At 44.4% G+C, this 23,996-nt stretch overlaps 1 protein-coding gene across 3 annotated transcripts in view; it reads right to left on the reverse strand.

The window, feature by feature from the left end:
- Positions 1 to 23,996, reverse strand: part of MINDY3 (MINDY lysine 48 deubiquitinase 3) — a 154,560-nt gene that overhangs the window by 15,934 nt on the left and 114,630 nt on the right. For all 3 annotated transcript variants that reach the window (XM_040434557.1, XM_040434558.1, XM_040434560.1), the window contains one exon: positions 16,446 to 16,518. In XM_040434557.1, the coding sequence (XP_040290491.1) occupies positions 16,446 to 16,518 (73 nt within the window). The remainder of the gene's footprint in view (positions 1 to 16,445; positions 16,519 to 23,996) is intronic.

Genomic DNA, 23,996 nt, shown 5'->3' on the forward strand with positions numbered 1-23,996 from the left:
ACCGTCTGAGTGTGAGCTGCAGGGATAAAGTCACCCTCCCTCTCACCTCTGCAGCTGACAGAAGTTGATTTTTACCTTCATTTTTTCAATCCCCGTCGGCTGAGGAGTGGGAGGGGGCGTGGCTTAGCGGGACCTGGGAGCGGGGTTTTAAGATCGCCTTTGGAGGGTGGACACATTGTGGCAGTGCAAAAAGTAAGAGGATCCAGCTTCTGGTAAAACGATATCCTTTATTTGATGCGGTAAAATCCATGCAGTGCAAGACAAGTGTAAAATCGACGCGTTTCAGATCCCAAGTTAACGATCCTTACTCATGATATAAAATGCTATCTGTGACTCGCCCATATAAATACACCTCCTCTAATCACACACATGGAAACCACATCACATGGTAAACCGGTATGTGCAGATCACAAAACATGGAACAACAAATCCAAATGTATACAAAAGGAGAAAAAAATCAATACATTTTTTTTAATAAAAAAAAAAGAAAACCAATAAAACTTTCTTAAATTCATTAGTATTGTAAAATCAAATCATGTTTTTTGCTCATGCCAGTGGGAAAGCAGCTACCAAGTTCGTACATCCAATATGCCTCTCTACTTAGTAGTTGGCGTCTGTGGTCACCCCCCTCCCAAACTGGGAGCCTGACCCTCTCCACACCCTGTGCTCTAGAACTTTTTGTGTTACCCTTATGTACAATGGCAAAATGCAGAGTGGCAGAAGAAACATTACGTGTTTGATAGTGAGGTATGTCAGATAAAGGTTTCCGTATCCTGGTTCTAATCTGCTTGGTGGTGCATCCTACATATTGCAGGGAGCATTCATCACACACGTGTTTAATCTTAGGACTTCTACCATTCACTGTATATACACTAATAAAACTTTGTGGCACTCTGCCGTCTGCTTGCTGCTGGAAGTCGGGTTCCCATCCCGTCTTAAAGACGTGTGTTCACAACATGGGCATTTTCTGTGGCCGCATTTGTAGCTACCTTGATATGTGAGCCACGCTGGTTTGGCCTTCGGGCGGTCACAGAAAAGGCTGGGACTGATCCTATGACCCAAAGTGGGGGCCCCGCGTGCAGCACATCTGATGCCTGCTGAGATCACTTCACTCCATTCAGCATCATAGTTTAGCACCGGAAGGTGTTTTTTATTTTTAAATTTTTTTACAATTTTACAAATGTCCGCGTATTCCTCACTATATGGCCTCATGCACACAACCGCTGTTTTGGTCCGCATCCGAGCCGCAGTTTTTGCGGCTTGAAGGCGGACCTATTCACTTCAATAGGGCCGCAAAAGATGCGGACAGCACTCTGTTTGCTGTCCGCCTCCATTGCTCCGTTCCGTGGTCCGCAAAAAAAAAACCAAAAAACAACATGTCTTATTCTTGTCCGTTTTGGGGACAAGAATAGGCAGTTATATTAATGGCTGTCCGTGCCGTTCCGCAAATTGCGGAACACACACGGACGCCATCCGTGTTTTGCGGACCGCAAAACACACACAACGGTTGTGTGCATTTAGCCTTAGGGAAACTGATACTTGTGGTGTTCATATCCATAGATACATTGGTGTGGAATCCATTGGTTTCAGCAGCTATTACTATTCAATGGATTCCACACCAATGTATCTCTGGATATGAACACCACAAGTATCAGTTTCGCTCAGCTTTCAAGTTAAGAACAGGCGCGCGCCTCAAGCAGTGACGGCATCTGAGGCGGTCCGGCCTCCCAAACTCACCCCTCCGATCACATCACCTGGTGAATCACGTGGAACAAGGCGGAAGGTCCTAGACACACAGCAGGCGTCTGATCGCACGCCGACTGGATTATCCAAGCGAACCGCTACCGGACAAAACGTCTTCAGGAGGGGTAAAGTACATATGATATACGTACTGATGCAAATGCCTGTTTCCAGTTGCTATCCATTGCACACTCCATGGCATACCTCATATTGGAGCAATGGTATCAGGAAATAACGCTGCAATAACCACCCCCGACATATAGAACCTCATCTCACCCAAGAGATATTTGACCTATCTGCATATTCTGACTATCTGAAACGCACGATAATCAAGTCTTTGATCCACGGACTATTATGTCCCAATCAAGAGACTTCAGAGCTCCGAAGATCAGGTCCATACAACATATCACCGATCATTAGGAGCGTCCAGTGACATTATTTCATTATTTTTTATTGTTCATCTTTTATAATTTTTGGCGCCAAATTGTGTTTCATTGTTCTATTTTATCCATTGTATTTCATCTATTGTCGTCCATTTTAAGTGACCTACAAAAGTGGACCCCAGCACCACATTTTTTATCCATATAATAGATTACTATATGCTAGAATCCTGTCTAGGGGGTAGGTGCTAAAGGTCGTGCACCATACCTAGCAGATACAAGAGGTCAGAGCCGCTGTACTACATTTATTCTATTTCTATGAGCCTGTTCCTGCCACTATTGGCCTCATAGGGGGTGGAAACTCTCCTTTCTGTATCTTTGGCAGTGAATGGAATATCGATATTACAGGATGTTCAACATAAAGACATTCCAATTCTTTCTTGCTCAAGATGCCACTTGAGAGCCCCTGTTGCAGGAGATTCCTACGTTTCTGCTGATGGAGGGGGTTACTTCTCAGAGGAGTATATACTGTTGTATCCTCCAACATTTTTAAAACCTGTGATTTGTAAATATACTTGTCCAAAATAACCACTGCTCCCCTCTTATCAGCGTCCTAAGGGTCCATTCACACGTCTGCAAAATGGGTCCGCATCCATTCCGCAATTTTGCGGAACAGGTGCGGATGCATTCATTTTCAATGGGGCCGGAATGTGCTGTCCGCATCTGCACTTAAAGATCTGCACTTCCGTTACGCCAAAAAAATAGAACATGTCCTAGTCTTGTCCGCAAATGCGGACAAGAAAAGGCATTTTCTATAAGAGTGCCGGCGATGTGCGGATCCGCAAAACACATACGGACGTGTGAATGGCCCCTTAATAATTATATCTGTTTTCCTCTCCAGGTCTCTCAGTGCACTGCGTTCACCCAACGTAAGGTTAGCTCTTTTGCTGCTTGGTGTGATTTGTTTCTCCTGATTATATGATGGATTCATTTATGTTTTAGGCTACTTTCACCCTGGCGTTTTGGCTTTCTGTTTGTGAAATCCGTTCAGGGCTCTCACAAGCGGTCCAAAAAGGATCAGTTTTGCCCTAATGCATTCTGAATGGATAAGGATCCGCTCAGAATGCATCAGTTCGCCTCCGTTCTGCCTCCATTCCGCTCTGAAGGCTGCTTGCAGCGTTTTGGTGTCAGTCTGACAAAACTGAGCCAAACGGATCCGTTCTGACACACAATGTAAGTCAATGGGGACGGATCATTTTTTTTTAAAACACAATCTGGCACAGTAGAAAACGGATCCGTCCTCCATTGTCTTTCAATGGTGCTCAAGACGGATCGGTCTTGGCTATGTTAAAAATAATATAAACGGATCCGTTCAGAACGGATGCAGACGGTTGTATTATCTGAATGGATCCGTCTGTGTAGATCCATGACGGATCCGCACCAAACGCGAGTGTGAAAGTAGCCTTAGATTTTTCATGGAGTGCACACAGATCCCTTTCAACAAGATCCTGAAAGCGAGTGCAGGTGACCTAGATTGTATGGGATAAAGATCTTTGTTATGGGTTTTAAACGTGGCAGAAGATTACATCGTTCTGCTGTCTCCGCTCTGATCGCATGTAAAAGGGAAATGTGTGCTAACTCCTGAAAGTGAAACATTGGTGCAATTGGGACCCTCCTATCATCATGGCAGGGGGCATGTCTGGGCTCAATCCTGCAAGAGTGACGCCCCTCTGGGCACCTTACTGGCTCATTTGCATACCAAATATACTGGATTTTCAGAGGATAAAAACATCTATTGCTGGAACAAAGGCACGTCTTGAAATAAGGTACTAAGTGCTGTTAGGCCCTGGCTTTACTTCAGTAGTGATTATCCTGGTGACAGATTTCCTTTAACCACCTCAGCCCCCAGAGCTTAAACCCCCTTAATGACCAGACCACTTTTTACACTTCTGACCTACCCTACTATCACCGTTTATTGCTCGGTCATGCAACTTACCACCCAAATGAATTTTACCTCCTTTTCTTCTCACTAATAGAGCTTTCATTTGGTGGTATTTCATTGCTGCTGACATTTTTACTTTTTTTTATATTAATCGAAATTGACCGAAATTTTAGCAAAAAAACGACATTTTTCAGTTTCTGTTGTAAAATTTTTCAAATATAACTACATTTCTATATAAATTTTTCTCAAAATTTATTGTTCTACATGTCTTTGATAAAAAAAAATGCAATAAGTGTATATTTATTGGTTTGGGTAAAAGTTATAGCGTTTACAAACTATGGTGCAAAAATGTGAATTTACGCACTTTGACTTTCTGAGCACCTGTCATGTTTCCTGAGGTTCTACAATGCCCAGACAGTAGAAACACCCCACAAATGACCCCATTTCAGAAAGTAGACACCCTAAGGTATTTCGCTGATGGGCATAGCGAGTTCATGGAAGTTTTTATTTTTTGTCACAAGTTAGTGGAAAATGATATTATTTTTTTTTTTCCTTACAAAGTCTAATATTCCACTAACTTGTGACAAAAAATAAAATTTTACATAAACTCACCATACCCCTCACGGAATACCTTGGGGTGTCTTCTTTCTAAAATGGGGTCACTTGTGGGGTATTTATACTGCCCTGGCATTTTAGGGGCCCTAAAGTGTGAGAAGTAGTTTGGAATCCAAATGCGTAAAAATGCCCTGTGAAATCCTAAAAGTACTCATTGGAATTTGGTCCCCTTTGCGCAGTAGGGTAATGTGTTTTGAGGTGTATTTTTACATATACCCATGCTGGGTGAGATAAATATCTCTGTAAAAGACAACTTTTCCCATTTTTTTATACAAAGTTGTCATTTTACAGAGATATTTCTCACACACAGTATGGGTATATGTAAATATACACCCCAAAACACATTGCCCTACTTCTCCTGAGTACGGCGATATCACATGTGTGACACTTTTTTGCAGCCTAGGTGCGCAAAGGGGCCCAAATTGCAATGAGTACTTTTAGGATTTCACAGGGCATTTTTTACGCATTTGGATTCCAAACTACTTCTCACGCTTTAGGGCCCCTAAAATACCAGGGCAGTATAAATACCCCACAAGTGACCCCATTTTGGAAAGAATACACTCCAAGGTATTCCGTGAGGGGGATGGCGAGTTCCTAGAATATATATTTTTTGGCACAAGTTAGCAGAAAATGATTTTTTAATTTTTTTTTCTCCTACAAAGTCTCATATTCCACTAACTTGTGACAAAATTTTTTTTTTTACATGAACTCGCCATGCCCCTCACGAAATACCTTGGGGTGTCTTCATTCCAAAATGGGGTCACATGTGGGGTATTTATACTGCCCTGGCATTTTAGGGGCCCTAAAGCGTGAGAAGAAGTCTGGAATATAAATGTCTAAAAAATTGTACGCATTTGGATTCCGTGAGGGGTATGGTGAGTTCATGTGAGATTTAATTTTTTGTCAAAAGTTAGTGGAATATGAGACTTTGTAATAAAAAAAAAAAAAAAAAAAAAATTTCCGCTAACTTGTGCCCAAAAAAAAAATCTATGAACTCGCCATGCCCCTCAAAAGTGATCTTTATAGCGCCGCAGCGATTTTACTGTGTTTTTGCAGTTATCAGAAAGAAAGAAAATTTCTGTCACTGCGGTGGGGCGGACTGAACGCAAGTGTGCGCACAAGATCAGGCCTGATCGGGCGAACACTGCGTTTTTTGTAGAGCCTATAGAACATGTCCTATTCTTGTCCGCAATTGCGGACAAGAAAAGGCATTTTCTATATAGTTCTGGCAATGTGCGGATCCGCAAAATGCGGAAAGCACATTGCCGGTGTCCGTGTTTTGCAGATCCGCAAAACACATACGGACGCCTGAATGGAGCCTTACAGGGGGGTGATCAATGACAGGGGGGTGATCAGGGAGTCTATATGGGGTGATCAGGGGTTAATAAGTGACAGGGGTGTGTGTGTAGTGTAGTGTGGTGTGGTGATTGGTGCTACTTACAGAGCTGCCTGTGTCCTCTGGTGGTCGATCCAAGCAAAAGGGACCACCAGAGGACCAGGTAGCAGGTATATCAGACGCTGTTAACAAAACAGCGTCTGATATACCTTCCAGGGGTTAAAAAAATCGCATCTACAGCTTGCCAGCAAATGGCAGGCTGTAGATCAGCTCGTTTACCTTTCGATCCTGTGAACACGCGCTCCTGTGTGCGCGCGTTCACAGGAAATCTCGCGTCTCGCGGGATGACGCGCCTAGGAGGAACAAACCGACCGCCGCAGGACGCATCCCTGCGTTAGGCGGTTAAAGCTGACCTACAGCAGTGAAGAAAAATGGCTGGGTTGTTATGGAAACCTGGAGTAAAACTGTGTATGTGGAGGACCTGCGAGCCTCTATTGGCTGATAAGAGTCATGTGATCAAGCTTCCATTGGCTAATGCATTCTTTTGGGAATATCTCAGGAACGGTACGCCCTAGAGAGCTGAGACCCGGTCTAAAACCTTCCCGGACACCTGATGTACCTGTGTGCCAAATCTCATGATTGTAAATGCGACGGTGTGGATTTCATTTAGCGGACACACACACACATACACAAACCTACAGCGAAAATAAGAGGCCAATGAATTAACCCCTTTTGTGCCCCTCCCTTGGGATCCAATTAGTCACAACAATCTCAGTTGGCTAGTAGTTCAATACTAAGGACCATACACTGGAGTCTACAGTAAGACTGATCAGAGGCCTCCGTTCTTGCAGGACTAGAAGATGAAGTGTCACCGAAACACAAGACTGTGGTAATTGCTCCGTTTCCGCACTTACACCTGCTCTAATTCCTCAGCGGACACAACTAATTGACTCCAAATAAGCTGCAAAGTAATTGAATTTACAGAGCCACTCCATTCTGCCGTATCACTGTCTGCATAGCCGGCCTAATTACATCTAGTATTGTTGTACTACACCGATGCAGCAGAGCTGAGGTTATCATTCTGCCTTATCGCAATGTGTTGCTCATAGTTTTACATTTTAATTTGTCTTTTTCTAGTGTCTGTTTTTTTAAAAACTTTTTTTACTCCATGCAATGTACAAAAAAATATAAAAAGAAATCTCCTACCACATGGAAACTGTCAACAAGCAGGACAGCTGCAGCTGACTCACTTAAAGGGGATGCAAAGTAGGAAAAAACATTTATTCTGTCCTAGAAAAACATTGCCCCATCTGTCTACAGGTCTGGTCTCGCAGCTCAGCCTTGGCGGCAATGCCAGACACAACCCATGCCCAGGTGTGGCGCGGTTCCTGGAAGAAATCAGCCATGTTTTTCTAACCCTGTGCAACCCCTTTAAGACTTGAGAGGGCTGCTCAGCTTAGTATAAGGGCTCATGCACACGAACATGTGTGGCCCGTGCCCATATTGCGGCCAGCAAAGAGAGCAGGTCTGAAATATACGGGCACCGACCGCATGCGCTCCATATCACGGATGCGGATCCATTCACTTGACTGGGTCCGCAATCTGCAAGATACTAAGTGGTGCGGAGTCACGGACTGGAAGCGCAAGGAAGCACTACTGAGCGTTTCCGTGGGATTTCGGTCCGTGTCTGCGCACCGTAAAAAATATAGAACTATTTTTTTGCAGTGCGGACTGAATCTTGCGGACCATGGATCTATTCAAGTGAATGGGTCCGCATCTGCAAACTGCGTTCACACAGCCGATGCCCGTGCATTGCTGATCGCCATTTGCAGTCTGCAGCACACGTGTGCATGAGCCCTAAGAACACCATTTTTGGAGAGGAACTGAACTCTGTCCATAAGTATAGGTTCTGCCCCCAGAATAAAAGCTATAGTGCCTGTAGAACCAGCACCAGCATAGGGCATGGGGGATGTGCATCCTGGTAAGTGGCTCCCCCATAAACAATACAGACAGCAGTGTCCCACATAAATGCCACCAGCAAAGTGCTCCCTCATAAACCGTGCCACCGTACTGTGATTGTCTTCAATGGTAATTCAATTTGCCTAGTGCAGCCACTAGAGGGAGCTCACCGAAGACATCGGGAGAAACTTATACACGCAGTTAGATTCCTCTAGTGGCAGCTTCCTACGGCCTTGTGCATCACCTGTGAATCCCAGTAAAACTGCGGCGATCCTCTGACTCCAGCATGACCGACTGTATTACCATGGTTTACAGGAGTCTTCATGTCACCCTAGCCTAAATGCAATTATCATTGGTAAGCAAAGGTGCATCCAATGCTGCAACCTATGGGAGGCTACGTGTAAGGGTTCACGCACACGACCGCATGCATTTTGTGGTCCGCAAAAAACTGATCCACAAAAAACAAGGATAACGTCAGTGTGCATTCCGTATTTCGCGGAACGGAATGGCTGGCCCCTAATAGAACAGTACTAGCCTTGTCCGTAATGCAGACAGTAATAGGACATGTTCTATTTTTTTGCGGAACTGACATACAGACATATGGAAACAGAATGCACACGGAGTAACTTCCGTTTTTTTGCAGACCCATTGAAATGAATGTATCCGCATACGGACCGCCCAAAAAAATGGAACGGACACGGAAAGAAAATACGTTTGTGTGCATCAGCCCTAAGTATGAGAAGCTGTATTCTTCAGGATTGCTGCTCCCATCTTGTAAGTGATGGAATATTGCTAGGAATGGTGGGGGTCCGACCTCTGGGATCTCCACCATTCCCACTAATTCAGCAGTGCATCCCGCTGTCCAGGGAAGGACACGGGTTGCAGCCCCTTCTTTCCCTGGATCGGTGGGGGTTCCCGGAGGTCAGACCATTACCGGCGATATGCCATCACTTTATAGATAGGAGTACCCCTTTAATCTGCTCACACTACAGAAATCAAACAATATTAATGTGGTACAGGGAAAATTAATGAACAGAAAAATGAGAGGTCCAGATGTCATATGTCACTGCGGCACGCTATGAATGTGCTGAAGTGGGGGAGCCGGGAACTTCTGGCCTGGAATATCTGATACCAGCTATAAAACATTCCCATTATGTGCTCAGAAATGTTATCTCCAGGAATGAATAATTTTTGTCACTTTTACAGTACAGAGGCCATATGTTCGAGGAGCAATATCATAGGCAAAGGGGAATTGCGATCAATTTTTTTTTAAGTTTAAAGAGGTTTTCCGAGATTTTTATTTTTTTAAATGATGACCTATCCTCTGGATAGCAAATCAGTATCTGATCGGTGGGGGTCCGACACCCGGGACCCCTGCCATCCAGCTGTTAGAGAAGGCTCCAGAACTCGCAGTAGCATAGTGGCCTTCTCACAGCGTTTCCTAGGCCATATGATGTCACTTTTATCGGTCACGTGGCCTAGGCGCAGATCAGCCCTATTGAAGTGAATGGTGCTGAGCGCAATACCAAGCACAACTGCTATACTATGTATGAGAAGGGAGAAGGCCACGACGCTACAGGGAGCACCAGTGCCTTCTCAAAGAGCTGATCACCGGAGGTCACAGGTGTCAGACTCCCACCAATCAGATACTGAGGACCTATCCAGAGGATGGGTGATCAGTTAAAAAAGAATCTCGGAAAACCCCTTTTAAATAGGTTTACAGGAGTATAATATGGATGACCTATCCTTAGGATAGGTAATCAATATCAGAGGGGGTCTGACACCTTTCATTGTCGCCAATCCGCTGTTTGAGGAGGCCGCAATGTTCAGGTGAGCGCTATGGCCTCCTCGCAGCTCACCAAGCACAGCGCTGTACATTGGATAGTGGCTGTGCTTGGTATTGCAGCCCAGGCCCATTCACGTGAATGTGACTGAGCTGTGTCTACGCCATGTGACGATGAATGTGACATCACTGGCCAAGGAAGAGACCACAGCGCTTACTAGAGCATCGTGACCTCTTCAAGCAGCTGATTGACAGGAGTGTTGGGTTCCCACAGATCAGATACTGACAACCTATGCTGAGGATAGGCCATCAGAATTGAACTCCCAGAAAACCCTGTTTAATATTTATCACCATCCAGTTTGAAGTTTTAAACTAAATCGCTAAAGTAGGCTCACTTCTTTATGCCCCACCACTGATGACATCACAGGAGAAAGTTGAAGGTGGTAATGTAAGAAGTGTGGGACATGGTGGCCATGTAAATGATTTGACAACTGTGTAGAGTTTTAAGGCCGGAGCTTTTTGCAGTGACTCTCTGGTAAGGCCGATAAGGGGGTCAATGACCCGAGTTAGTGACGTCACAAGTCACATGGAAAGGGGTAGGCAAAAACTAGGCAGATCTTCTCAACTCAGGTTGGAGGCTTATAGAAACCCTAAGATAATGAATGAGCTGTATAAATAAGGTTCACGTGGGCAATCCATGTGGGTATTCCAACCACCGTGTAGGACAGCCTTCCACTTCTGCTGTAGTCTAAATCAACAAAGAAAGCATAAATGTATAACAGTGGGATTAATACACAAAAGGATTAGCAAAAAGAAGATGAAAAAAAAGGAAGGCACAAAGTATTATTATGTACTTGTGTGCATGCATGCTTTGTGGCAAAACTGAGGACCACATGGCCTTTAAAAATGGTGGACAACTGGTTAAATTTCCTACTTTGAGATAAACTCATGCTATATTAAAGGGGTTCTGCAGTTTGTTTAAACTGATGATCTATCCTCTGGATAGATCATTAGCATCTGATCGGCGGGGGTCCGACACCCGGGACCCCCGCCCATCAGCTGTTTGAGAAGGCAGCGGCGCCTCCGCCTTCTCACTGTTTCCCTCAGGCCCAGTGACGTCACGACTAGTATCACTGGCCTGGGCGCGGCTAGGCTCTGTTCCCTTGCATGGAGCTTTGCCCCGCCCATGCCATTGATACAAGTCGTGACGTCACTGTGCCAGCGGTAAACAGTGAGAAGGCCGCGGCGCTGCTGGAGCGCCGCTGCCTTCTCAAACAGCTGATCGGCAGGGGGGCCCAGGTGTCGGACACCCGCCGATCAGATGCTGATGATCTATCCAGAGGATAGATCATTAGTTTAAACAAAGTGCAGAACCTCTTTAAGTTAAAAATTGAGAACACTAAGAGAAAAGGAACATATGTCAGCATAAAACCACTGAAGTTTCTCATTTGAAGGAGGAGAACACCCACGGCGGAGTCTGCAGGGGAAAGGGGAGAGATCACACAGTCCTCAGCATCAGTGACTTTCAGTGCAAGTGAGAGACATTTCCTCATGGGCTGTAGAAGGGAAAATCAGTCCAGGAATAAAGCTGTGCTGAAACATGAGAGCTAGTGAAGACAGCAACATCCTGGACACACAGATCTCACGTCCAGCACTATTACTGGGAAGGACACGTCCACACGAGAAGAGTCTGAAACTAAACTGGTTGTCTCACTTCAGCAAATCACATTTATCATGTAGACAAAGTTAATACAAGGAACTTACTTATGTATTGTGATTGCCCATATTGCCTCCTTTGCTGGCTTGATTTATTTTCAACCACATTATGCACTGCTCATTTACAGGGGTTAAGAGCACCCTGCAATCCAAAATGCGCAGGCCTCTCTGGTGGCTGGGACCGTGTACCTGTGTTGCTGCAGAGGTGGCTGTTACCCCCTGGAAACAAGCAGTGTACAATGAAATGGAAAAAACGAATCAAGCCAGCAAAGGAGGCAATATGGACCATACATTAGTAAGTGCCTTGTATTAACTTTATCTACATGATAAATGCCATTTGCTGAAGTGAGACAACATCTTTATGATCAGGATGTAAACTGCATACTAGGAGGTCTGAAAATGAATGAAGGGATGCAGCTGTGTAGATACATGAGAGCTAGTGAAGATAGCAGCATCCTGAACACACAGACCTCACATCCAGTAAATATGAATGAAGGAATGGAGACTGCAGACTGAAACTTAGAGCAACTTTCTTAACTCAAGGCAACCACTGACATATGCAAAAATCATTTTTCCCATGTCAAAGCTGTCCATGGCCTGCAAGGTTTCCTGTCTTAAAAAAGAGTTTGAGAACCATCACCATTGAACAATTGATCCGAGTAGAACCTACACAGACTGCAGGGCCAAAACCACGCAAATGAGACCATTTACACTAAGAAAATATCTGCTAGACTATTCACCGGACGCATGGAGCCACCTAAGAGCCCAAGCACGACCTGATCAAGTTTCTTAAGTCAATTAAAAGTCGGGTTAATTGAGATAGCAGCTGTGTTACATGCACACATTCACTTTTCTTTTAGCAACTTAGATATAAATCTGATTACCCGTATCCCTTTACGTCACTGTCTGCTGCAATTTTATTATAATTTCGATTTTAGCTGATTATTTATACTGCTGTTTAAGCCTTGACTGACCGCAGCCATATAACAGAGGATGGATGATTTATACAATGCCTGCAGAGCTTACAATAGTAATTTCACAACTCTGGTTATGAGCTCCAGCGCTCAGATCCAGTAACGCCATTGGAAACATCACTTTCGTGGTTTATTTTTCCCATTGAAATGTTTTATGCTGCCAGAAATGCTTGCATGTGTTGTATTATAAAGTGCTCCACTGGTTTATACAATCCGGCTGGCATCAGAGTCAAGATGGACGCCTCAGACACTCAGCAGGTAAGTTTTATATATGCCGCCGGCCTTAAAGGAACAGTGCAGCAAATACTGATGTATAGTGCAAGGCATGGAGGGAGGGGGGGGGGGGGGGGGGAGAGTCGATGCATGACACAAAGATAGAAGTCATGCACCACTCTTTCAGGCCTTAGACTGTAAATACCGATCAGATACTGATGGCCTATCCTGGGAATAGGTGATCAGTATTAAAGGAGTTGTCTCACTTCAGCAATTAGCATTTATCATGAAGAAGAAGTGACTACAAGGCACTTCCTAATGTATTGTGATTCTCCATATTGCCTTTATAGGAACTATAGGAAAAGGCGCAAGCCTATGCACACTCCCGCGGTCCCAGCCACCAGAGAGGATGGCACTTTTTCCTATAGTGTGCAGGCACGACCACCGCTGCTGGACTGCAGGGTGGTCGTAAGCCCTGGAGACGAGCAGTGTATAATGTGATGGAAAAATTAATCCAGCCAGCAAAGGAGGCAATATGGACAATCACAATACATTAGTAAGTGCCTTGTATTAACTTTCTCTACATGGTAAATGCTATTTGCTGAAGCGAGACAACCCCTTTAAGCTCCTGGAAACCCCCGTAATTATATATAACATATTTCTAGTTCTGTAGCACACGTTCTCACTAATATAGTCCCAGTCTACAGCACTCAAACCGTACGATAGGCACCAGCCTCCAGAGCAGAGAGCAATGCTCCCTTCGCAGGATTGCTCTACCTCCCTCAGCCAATCACACCTAAAGTCATGGCTTGTATTAATGTTACTTGGGCATTTCTATCAATGGAGGTGGGATTCTTATGATGTGGCCCTCAGGGAAAATTAGTTGTAAACCTATGTCAGGAACTTGCTAAAGTAGGGTAACAGTTTTGAATCTCACTCCAGCAATGTCTCCATTAAAGGGACTGTCCACTTTGTACATACATTTCAGTAAAGCGTGGATTACACTGCCCGATTTTTCGACAGATGATTGCTAACGAGCGTTCGCATGAACGCTCGTTAGCGATCATCTTGCAGTGTAATACTGCAGATTGCCAAAAGAACGAGTTATATGTGTTAAAAAATGTATCGTTTGCAGGCGGCAGATTGTGGTGTCTAATCACGATCTGCCGTCGGCAAACCAGCATGAGGACGAGTGATAGCATAACGATCGCTCCTGCCCATGCTGCGGAGGAGATCGCTGCATGTAACAGCAGTGGTTTCCTCCGCTAGAGAGCCGGCGATTGCAGGGAGGGAATGCTTCCCTACCGACAATCATGTGCCACATCGGGCTGTGTAATACAGTCTTAAGACCATACACTAGTGTGTGATGGCATAAAAACTTGTTAAATTGCCTTCTGACTTATGTTGGCTCACCACAACTACAGCCTTTCCAAGATGGCGCCTCTGTCTTTTATTTCGGATTAATTGCCAAAGAGAGCAAAACTAACCCTAAAATGTTCTTCAATTATATAAATGGTAAAAAGTATAAATCTGAAGGTGTCGGCCCTCTACAGAGCAATGATGGGGGCGTTGCTGAGATCGACGAGGAGAAAGCAAAGCGTTTAAAACATTTTTTCTCCAATGTACTCACTGAGGAAAATAAAGATGAAATGCAGAATGTAAAAAGTAAATTCCCCATTAAAAGTGTCCTGTCTGACCCAGGAAGAAGTACAACAGCGACTTAAAAAGATTAAAATAGGCAGAATCGCCAGGACCAGATGGCATACACCCTCGTATCCTAAGATAATTAAGTAATGTCATAGCCAGACCCTTGTTTCTGATATTTGCGGACTCTGTACTGACAGGGAATGTCCCACAGGATTGGCGCATGGCAAATGTGGTGCCAATATTCAAAAAGGATGCAAAAAACAGACCCCGGAAACTATAGGCCGGTAAGTTTAACATCTGTTGTGGGTAAACTGTTTGAAGGCTTTCTAAGAGATGCTATCTTGGAGGATCTCAACGGAAATAAGCAAATAACGCCATATCAGCATGGCTTCGTGAGGGATCGGTCATGTCAAACTAATTTAATCAGTTTCTATGAGGAGGTAAGTTCTAGACTTGACAGCGGCGAATCAATGGATGTCGTATATCTGGACTTCTCCAAAGCATTTGACACTGTACCACATAAAAGGTTAGTATATAAAATGAGAATGCTCGGACTGGGAGAAAACATCTGTATGTGGGTAAGTAACTGGCTGAGGGATAGAAAACAGAGGGTGGTTATTAACGGTGCACACTCAGATTGGGTCACTGTCACTAGTGGAGTACCTCAGGGGTCAGTATTGGGCCCTATTCTCTTCAATATATTTATTAATGATCTTGTAGAAGGCTTGCATAGTAAAATATCAATTTTTGAAGAGGACACTAAACTGTGTAAAGTAATTTACACTGATGAGGACAGTATACTGCTACAGAGGGATCTGGATAGATTGGAGGCTTGGGCAGATAAGTGGCAGATGAGGTTTAACACTGACAAATGTAAAGTTATGCAGATGGGAAGGAATAATGCAAGTCACCCGTACATACTAAATGGTAAAACACTGGGTAACACTGACATGGAAAAGGATCTAGGAATTTTAATAAACAGCAAACTAAGCAGTAAAAACCAGTGTCAGGCAGCTGCCGCCAAGGCCAATAAGATAATGGGTTGCATCAAAAGGGGCATAGATGCCAGTGATAAGAACATATTCCTACTACTTTACAAGTCAGACCACACGGAGTACTGTGTACAGTTCTGGGCTCCTGTGAACAAGGCAGACATAGCAGAGCTGGAGAGGGTTCAGGGGAGGGCAACTAAAGTAATAACTGGAATAGGGGGGGGACTACAGTACCCTGAAAGATTATCAAAATTAGGGTTATTCACTTTAGAAAAAAGACTGTGGGGAGATCTAATTACAATGTATAGATCTATCAGGGGTCAGTACAGAGATCCCTCCCATCATCTATTTATCCCCAGGACTGTGACGAGGGGACATCCTCTGCGTCTGGAGGAAAGAAGGTTTGTACACAAACATAGAAAAGGATTCTTTACGGTAAGAGCAGTGAGACTATGGAGCTCTCTGCCTGAGGAGGTGGTGATGGTGAGTACAATAAAGGAATTCAAGAGGGGCCTGGATGTATTTCTGGAGGGTAATAATATTACAGGCTATAGCTACTAGAGAGGGGTCGTTGATCCAGGGAGTTATTCTGATTGCGTGAATGGAGTTGGGAAGGAAGTTTTCCCCCCTTAAGTGGGGAAAATTGGCTTGTACCTCACAGGGGTTTTTTGCCTTCCTCTGGATCAACTTGCAGGATAACAGGCCGAACTGGATGGACAAATGTCTGTTTTCGGCCTTATATACTATGCTACTATGTTACAGGACATCCATAAAAGAGATCGACGTTCTCTGTCTGCACCAGTGCAGAACCCTTTTAGCTCATGTAGATAGTAGCGCCATCTTGGAAAGGCTATGGAGACCAGAACTTTTTTTTTTTTTGCGCTGCTACCCATGGGCACCAAAGAGAGTGCACATCCATGCGGGATAAAGTAAGACTGGAGGCGATTTATTAGGTTCTTATGCCATAACACATTAGTACTGTATTCGGAAACACTAAAATGTATGCACAGACTAGTGGTGGCCATGCAGGACAACCAACACTGATTGTCGAGGGTCCCGGCAGAAAGATGCCATGGCAGGAACTCTTCTAACAAAAGGTGTCCGACTGATGTGAACGGAGTCCAATTTATATCAGAACATAAACTCACCTTCTGGATCGTAGGTTTGGAACATTCGTCTTGCCTGTTCGGACGGTGACTCGGGGGCAACAAGAGCCAATTCCTGGAAGATACAAATATCTGACATTACTGTGCTGATATTTATCCACATAGATTATTCCTAGAAATGCAACCTAACATATCCATCGCATACATGTTGCACTCCAACCATAAATGCAATATGCTGAGTGGAAACTGCATGAAACAAGATACAAGACTGCACGTCATGAAAAGTATGAAAGGCTCCTGTTTTATGTGTGGGAATATGGAGAAAATCTATACATTGCAAGAGAAGCTGGGTGACACATCCACAAAAAGATTGCTCCTCCATAAATAACAAGACAATTTATAAGCAGGAGGTGAAAAGGACAGAAAGGGTACAAAGAACAGACATGGACTCATCAAAGGGGGCGACTTCAGGCTGGAGAGCTCTGGAAATTCTCCAAATACACTCATTGACAAAAGAAGGGGATGCTGGTGTGGAATAAAGCTTTCTATGTGAATGTAAAGATGGGAAGTAATGACAATATTACAGCGAAGTTTATTAGGGAAAAGTGTACAATCGAAAGTAGGCTCTAGGACCCTGTTGGGCCAAGATGAGATACGTCCTGTAGCCTGGATACAAGATGAGATACGGCTTCTAGCCTGGTTACAAGATGAGATACGGCCTCTAGCCTGGTTACAAGATGAGATACGGCCTCTAGCCTGGATACAAGATGTGATACGGCCTCTAGCCTGGATACAAGATGTGATACGGCCTCTAGCCTGGATACAAGATGTGATACGGCCTCTAGCCTGGATACAAGATGAGATACGGCCTCTAGCCTGGATACAAGAGGAGATACGGCTTCTAGCCTGGATACAAGAGGAGATACGGTCTCTAGCCTGGATACAAGATGAGATACGGCCTCTAGCCTGGATACAAGATGCGATACGGCCTCTAGCTTGGATACAAGATGAGATACGGCCTCTAGCCTGGATACAAGATGAGATACGGCCTCTAGCCTGGATACAAGATGAGATACGGCCTCTAGCCTGGATACAAGATGAGATACGGCCTCTAGCCTGGATACAAGATGATATACGGCCTCTAGCCTGGATACAAGATGAGATACGGCTTCTAGCCTGGATACAAGATGTGATACGGCCTCTAGCCTGGATACAAGATGAGATACGGCCTCTAGCCTGGATACAAGATGAGATACGGCCTCTAGCCTGGATACAAGATGAGATACGGCCTCTAGCCTGGATACAAGATGAAATACGGCCTCTAGCCTGGATACAAGATGAGATACATTCTCTAGCCTGGATGCAAGATGAGATACGGCTTCTAGCCTGGATACAAGATGAGATACGGCTTCTAGCCTGGATACAAGATGAGATACGGCTTCTAGCCTGGATACAAGATGTGATACGGCCTCTAGCCTGGATACAAGATGAGATACGGCCTCTAGCCTGGATACAAGATGAGATACGGCCTCTAGCCTGGATACAAGATGAGATACGGCCTCTAGCCCGGATACAAGATGAGATACATTCTCTAGCCTGGATGCAAGATGAGATACGGCTTCTAGCCTGGATACAAGATGAGATACGGCTTCTAGCCTGGATACAAGATGTGATACGGCCTCTAGCCTGGATACAAGATGAGATACGGCCTCTAGCCTGGATACAAGATGAGATATGGCCTCTAGCCTGGATACAAGATGAGATACGGCCTCTAGCCTGGATACAAGATGAGATACGGCCTCTAGCCTGGATACAAGATGAAATACGGCCTCTAGCCTGGATACAAGATGAGATTATTTTTTTTTGCAATTTTATGTCACAAAATAAATTTGGAATTACTATAAAAAATATGCAATTATTAAAAAATATATAAACTTGATACTTCTGTTATATACAAATACATGAGAAACTAGTACTGAGGTTTTTAGTCATACTATATCTACTGCAGTTCAACATTGAGCTGTATAGCTCAGAGATTAAGGTTCTCGCCTTTAATGTAGATTGTGATAAGTATGAATCCCAACAGAAGCAGTTCAGAAAAAAAGGCAAAATAAAAGCTAAAAACACAGTATCACCAACAGTGAAAAGTTGGATTTTATAAAAAAAAAAAAAAAAAGAAAAAAAGTGCAAAACGTAAAGTATGACTAAGTAACACACATGTTAAGCAATGTCCCCAAACAATACCCCCTTTTTTAACCTATGTAAGATTGGCCAGTATATTTTGTTGGGAAAGGTGACAACCCTACTGTAGATTCAAGTAATAATAAAAAGATGATCCAACATCTAAATGGGTTGTCTTACTTCAGAAAATTGTATTTATCATGTAGAGAATGTCAATACCAGGCACTTACTAATGTATAGTAATTCTCCATATTGCTTCCTTTGCTGGCTGGATTCATTTTTCCATCACATTATACACTTCTCGTTTTCCAGGGCTTATGACCACCCTGCAATCCAGCGGTGGTCGTGCTTGCATTCTATAGGAAAAGGTGCCGACTTCTCTGGTGGCTGGGACAGTGGGAGTGCACATAGGCTGCCACTCTTTCCTATAATATGCAAGCACGGTGGTTGCAACTCCTGGAAACGGGCAGTCTATAATGTGATGGAAAAATGAATCCAGCCAGCAAAGGAGGCAATATGGACAATCACAATACATTAGGAAGTGCCTTGTATTGGGTTTTCTGATAGTTTTTTTTAAAACTCTCGGAATACCACTTTAACTTTCTCTACATGCTAAATGCCATTTGCTGAAGGGAAACAACCCCTTTATAAGATGCCCAAACTGCTCCCGGCCACTTGGTTGCAGCTCCTTTGCTCCACTGCGGTGTTCGCAGCACTTTGATTCTCACTTGTACACTTCCGTCACGACGGAGGTCACATGTGAGGGACTAGCTGCAGCGGCACACATGATACCGGAGGTTTACAGGCGGTGAACCGAAGGAATCGGAAACGAATGGCGGGGTGCAAGTAAGTCTGGAGGTCTGGGGGAGGGGGGGCAGGGAAGGCAACATTTGTTAGAAAGCTAAAGAAGCCTTTTAAGGGGAAATTAGGGACCGAAGTGGCAGAAAGCATCAGATAAAGTTGAGCTCTAAAGTATCGATGGAAGGATAAGCAGCTGCCAAATTCCTCAGGCACCGCTAATCACGGGGTGGAAACCAATCAGGATCTGTCAGCCTCCACACTATGTAGCTGTGTCTCCGGTTTCTATACATTGCTGTGCAGATACAATGACACGAGCAACAGAGAACTTAAAAAAAAAAAAAGCAAGATTTTTAAAAACTTAAGTGGCTGTAAATATGTTGGAGCAGACATCAATGAAATTCTCTCAGGAACGAAAAAAAAAAAAAAAAAAAAAAAACGTCTCTGGAATTGAGCAGCGGACATGTACAGCTCTGTGTAATCGCCATGCAGACCATAAAAAGGTTTATATAATTGTAATGGCAAAATCATTATAAAATTCCCAAATAATCCACATATTTCAGTTTCCTCTAGGCAATTTCCTCTTGCCAAACATACAAATAAGTCGAGTCAAATAACGATTTCCACGCATCTCAAATATCACACGTAATCGCACAGCATGGAAGGACAGAACAAACAGGACAGGATTAAAGGGAATCTGATTCTTTCCCCTACAGGAGAAATGTAGTATTACATGCCAGTCTTTCTAATACATGGTTGCCCAAACGGGTAACCTCATGATGTCCATGTGCCCCGATTGGACAACGCGCGGATTAATTTCAGAAAATCACCCTAAACCAAGATATACCATCTATAGTCCGTAAACGGTACGCAATTTTCCCTGAGGCTCAATTAAGTTGTATCGTAATAAAGAGAAGTGTGTTGGCTCAGTAGTTCGAAGTCTTCCTCTGCAGCGCTGGGATCCTGGCTTTGAAACTTTGATTTCATTTTCATCCAGAGCTGCGTTCCGAATTCTGTCTTCCTATTGTCTATGAGCTCACATCTCATGGTTTCCACCCTGCTGCTTCAGTGTCTGCATTTTACCAAAATGATCCCCGCAAGGGTCTATAAACCAGGTTCTCCACATTAAGCTAATATAAGAATGCTCAACCTGTGGCCCTCCAGCTGTTGCAAAACTACAACTCCCAGCATACCCTAATAGCTGTAGGATGTCCAGGCATGCTGGGAGTTGTAGTTTTGCAACAGCTGGAGGGTCGCAGGTAAGGCATTCATGACCTATTATATGCCATATAACAGAATTCTGTCTAATATTGGATAGGGTTGTGTCTCTCAGCACCAGCAAATGACTGCACTAAATCTGGCTGGACTGGCCTAACGTTACATGGTAAGTAAAGTTAGGAACTCAACCCGATCAGTAGATCATATCTAGATGTAAACAGATGGATGAACTTGCCCTTTACAAGAGTGGTCGTCTTGAACGTTATCTCTACACACAGCCGGCTTTGTTTGGACTGTCCCGGGTCACACTCATCGCTTGTTTCAACAAACCATTGATGTAAAAGTGGGACCTGATTCCGGTATGACAGGGACTATAAATGACGCCTGCCACCTGGCTACCCATTACCCATGCATAGTATGGGTTCGTCCAGTCGATCGATTTTGGAAGACTTTTCATGAGTTGCAGATGTTGGCAGGAATCCATCCCATATAAAAATAAACGTGAGTGCACACAGTCATACATGGACATGGGATTGTCACCCCTAACATCCAAGGTCACAATCTTAATGGGTTATTAAAGTGCAACTGTCTGAAGTTTAAAGAGTCTTCTTAGCAAAGCTCTAACTGAGTGTTACTAAGAAGAGTCCATCTTCAATCTAACAAGCCAGACAGGCAGGGTGATGGGCAGTGATAGGGCACATGGACATAGTCAGGGACTGGGGTAGTGACAAGACATAGATATTTTACACACAGGTGTCTTCAGCGCTCAGTACAACTAAAGACTGAAGATGGATCTCCTTAGATATGCTCAATAAGAGCTTTGCTAAGAAGACTCTTTACACCCTGTTTTTTTAGAACAAAGAAACAGATTACAAAAATGTTTAACATCCCTTTGAGTGCCGGTAATTGTGCCAAAGAATTGTATGCATTATATGCTAAACATTAGAGAGCTGATGTGTTGTGCCATCTGTGTGTGAATCAGAACATCTTCCTTTCTTAAAAGTGTCAGGTCTCAAGGGGACGACCCTCTCGGTTTCAAGCAGTCACGCATGGAAGTGACTCTGCTGCCAGAACTTGATTCTTCCTTACTCTTTGCTTCAGGGGTCAGAGTGGAAAAAAAACAGCTTTCCTTCAGCAAGAGAAAAACATTAGCCGGAGGCAAAGGAGAAATTCCACCACCAAACCAGACTTCTCCATAATGGTGACTAATAGTGAGATAGAGTTTCCGCTCATGGTATCGGCACCAGGTATGCAAATGAGGCACCTGTCTGACCCAGGAAGAAGTACATCAGCGACTTAAAAAGATTAAAATCGCCAGGACCAGATGGCATACACCCTCGTATCCTAAGGGAATTAAGTAATGTCATAGCCAGACCCTTATTTCTGATATTTGCGGACTCTATACTGACAGGGAATGTCCCACAGGATTGGCGCATGGCAAATGTGGTGTCAATATTCAAAAAGGGTCCAAAAACAGAGCCTGGAAACTATAGGCCGGTAAGTTGAACATCTGTTGTGGGTAAACAGTTTGAAGGTTTTCTGAGAGATGCTATCTTAGAGCATCTCAACGGAAATAAGCAAATAACGCCATATCAGCATGGCTTCGTGAGGGATCGGTCATGTCAAACTAATTTAATCAGTTTCTATGAGGAGGTAAGTTCTAGACTTGACAGCGGCGAATCAATGGATGTCCTATATCTGGACTTCTCTAAAGCATTTGACACTGTACCACATAAAAGGTTAGTATATAAAATGAGAATGCTCGGACTGGGAGAAAACGTCTGTAAGTGGGTAAGTAACTGGCGGAGTGATAGAAAACAGAGGGTGGTTATTAACAGTACACACTCAGATTGGGTCACTGTCACTAGTGGAGTACCTCAGGGGTCAGTATTGGGCCCTATTCTCTTCAATATATTTATTAATGATCTTGTAGAAGGCTTGCACAGTAAAGTATACATTTTCGCAGATGACACTAAACTGTGTAAAGTAATTAACACAGAAGAGGACAGTATACTACTACAGAGGGATCTGAATAGATTGGATGCTTGGGCAGAGAAGTGGCAGATGAGGTTTAACACTGACAAATGTAAAGTTATGCACATGGGAAGGAATAATGCAAGTCACCCGTACATACTAAATGGTAAAACACTCGGTAACACTGACATGGAAAAGGATCTAGGAATTTTAATAAACAGCAAACTAAGCTGCAAAAACCAGTGTCAGGCAGCTGCTGCCAAGGCCAATAAGATAATGGGTTGCATCAGAAGGGGCATAGATGCCCGTGATGAGAACATAGTCCTACCACTTTACAAATCGCTAGTCAGACCACACATGGAGTACTGTGTACAGTTCTGGGCTCCTGTAAACAAGGCAGACATAGCAGAGCTGGAGAAGGTCCAGAGGAGGGCAACTAAAGTAATAACTGGAATGGGGCAACTACAGTACCCTGAAAGATTATCAAAATTAGGGTTATTCACTTTAGAAAAAAGACGACTGAGGGGAGATCTAATTAATATGTATAAATATATCAGGGGTCAGTACAGAGATCTGTCCCATCATCTATTTATCCCCAGGACTGTGACTGTGACGAGGGGACATCCTCTGCGTCTGGAGGAAAGAAGGTTTGTACACAAACATAGAAGAGGATTCTTTACGGTAAGAGCAGTGAGACTATGGAACTCTCTGCCTGAGGAGGTGAGTACTAGGGCTGCACGATATGGGAATTTTGTGCGATTGCGATTAGGGCCCTAAAAATTGCGATAATGATGTGCGATGCGATATTTTAAGGGAATTGTGCTAGAGGTCTATTTGCTTGGATTTTCCCATATGAGCCGCTGACGCGGCTGGGTATGACATAGTTATGGGGGATCTGCGGATGGCGCTGGTATGTGGGGGATCTGCGGAGGACGCTGTTGTGTGGGGGATCTGCGGAGGACGCTGTTGTGTGGGGGATCTGCGGAGGACGCTGTTGTGTGGGGGATCTGCGGAGGACGCTGTTGTGTGGGGGATCTGCGGAGGACGCTGTTGTGTGGGGGATCTGCGGAGGACGCTGTTGTGTGGGGGATCTGCGGAGGACGCTGTTGTGTGGGGGATCTGCGGAGGACGCTGTTGTGTGGGGGATCTGCGGAGGACGCTGTTGTGTGGGGGATCTGCGGAGGACGCTGTTGTGTGGGGGATCTGCGGAGGACGCTGTTGTGTGGGGGATCTGCGGAGGACGCTGTTGTGTGGGGGATCTGCGGAGGACGCTGTTATGTGGGGGATCTGCGGATGGCGCTGTTATGTGGGGGATTTGCGGAGGACGCTGTTGTGTGGGGGATCTGCGGAGGACGCTGTTGTGTGGGGGATCTGCGGAGGACGCTGTTATGTGGGGGATCTGCGCAGGACGCTGTTATGTGG

This window comes from Bufo bufo, chromosome 5, assembly GCF_905171765.1.
Source record: "Bufo bufo chromosome 5, aBufBuf1.1, whole genome shotgun sequence".
NCBI lineage: Eukaryota > Metazoa > Chordata > Amphibia > Anura > Bufonidae > Bufo > Bufo bufo.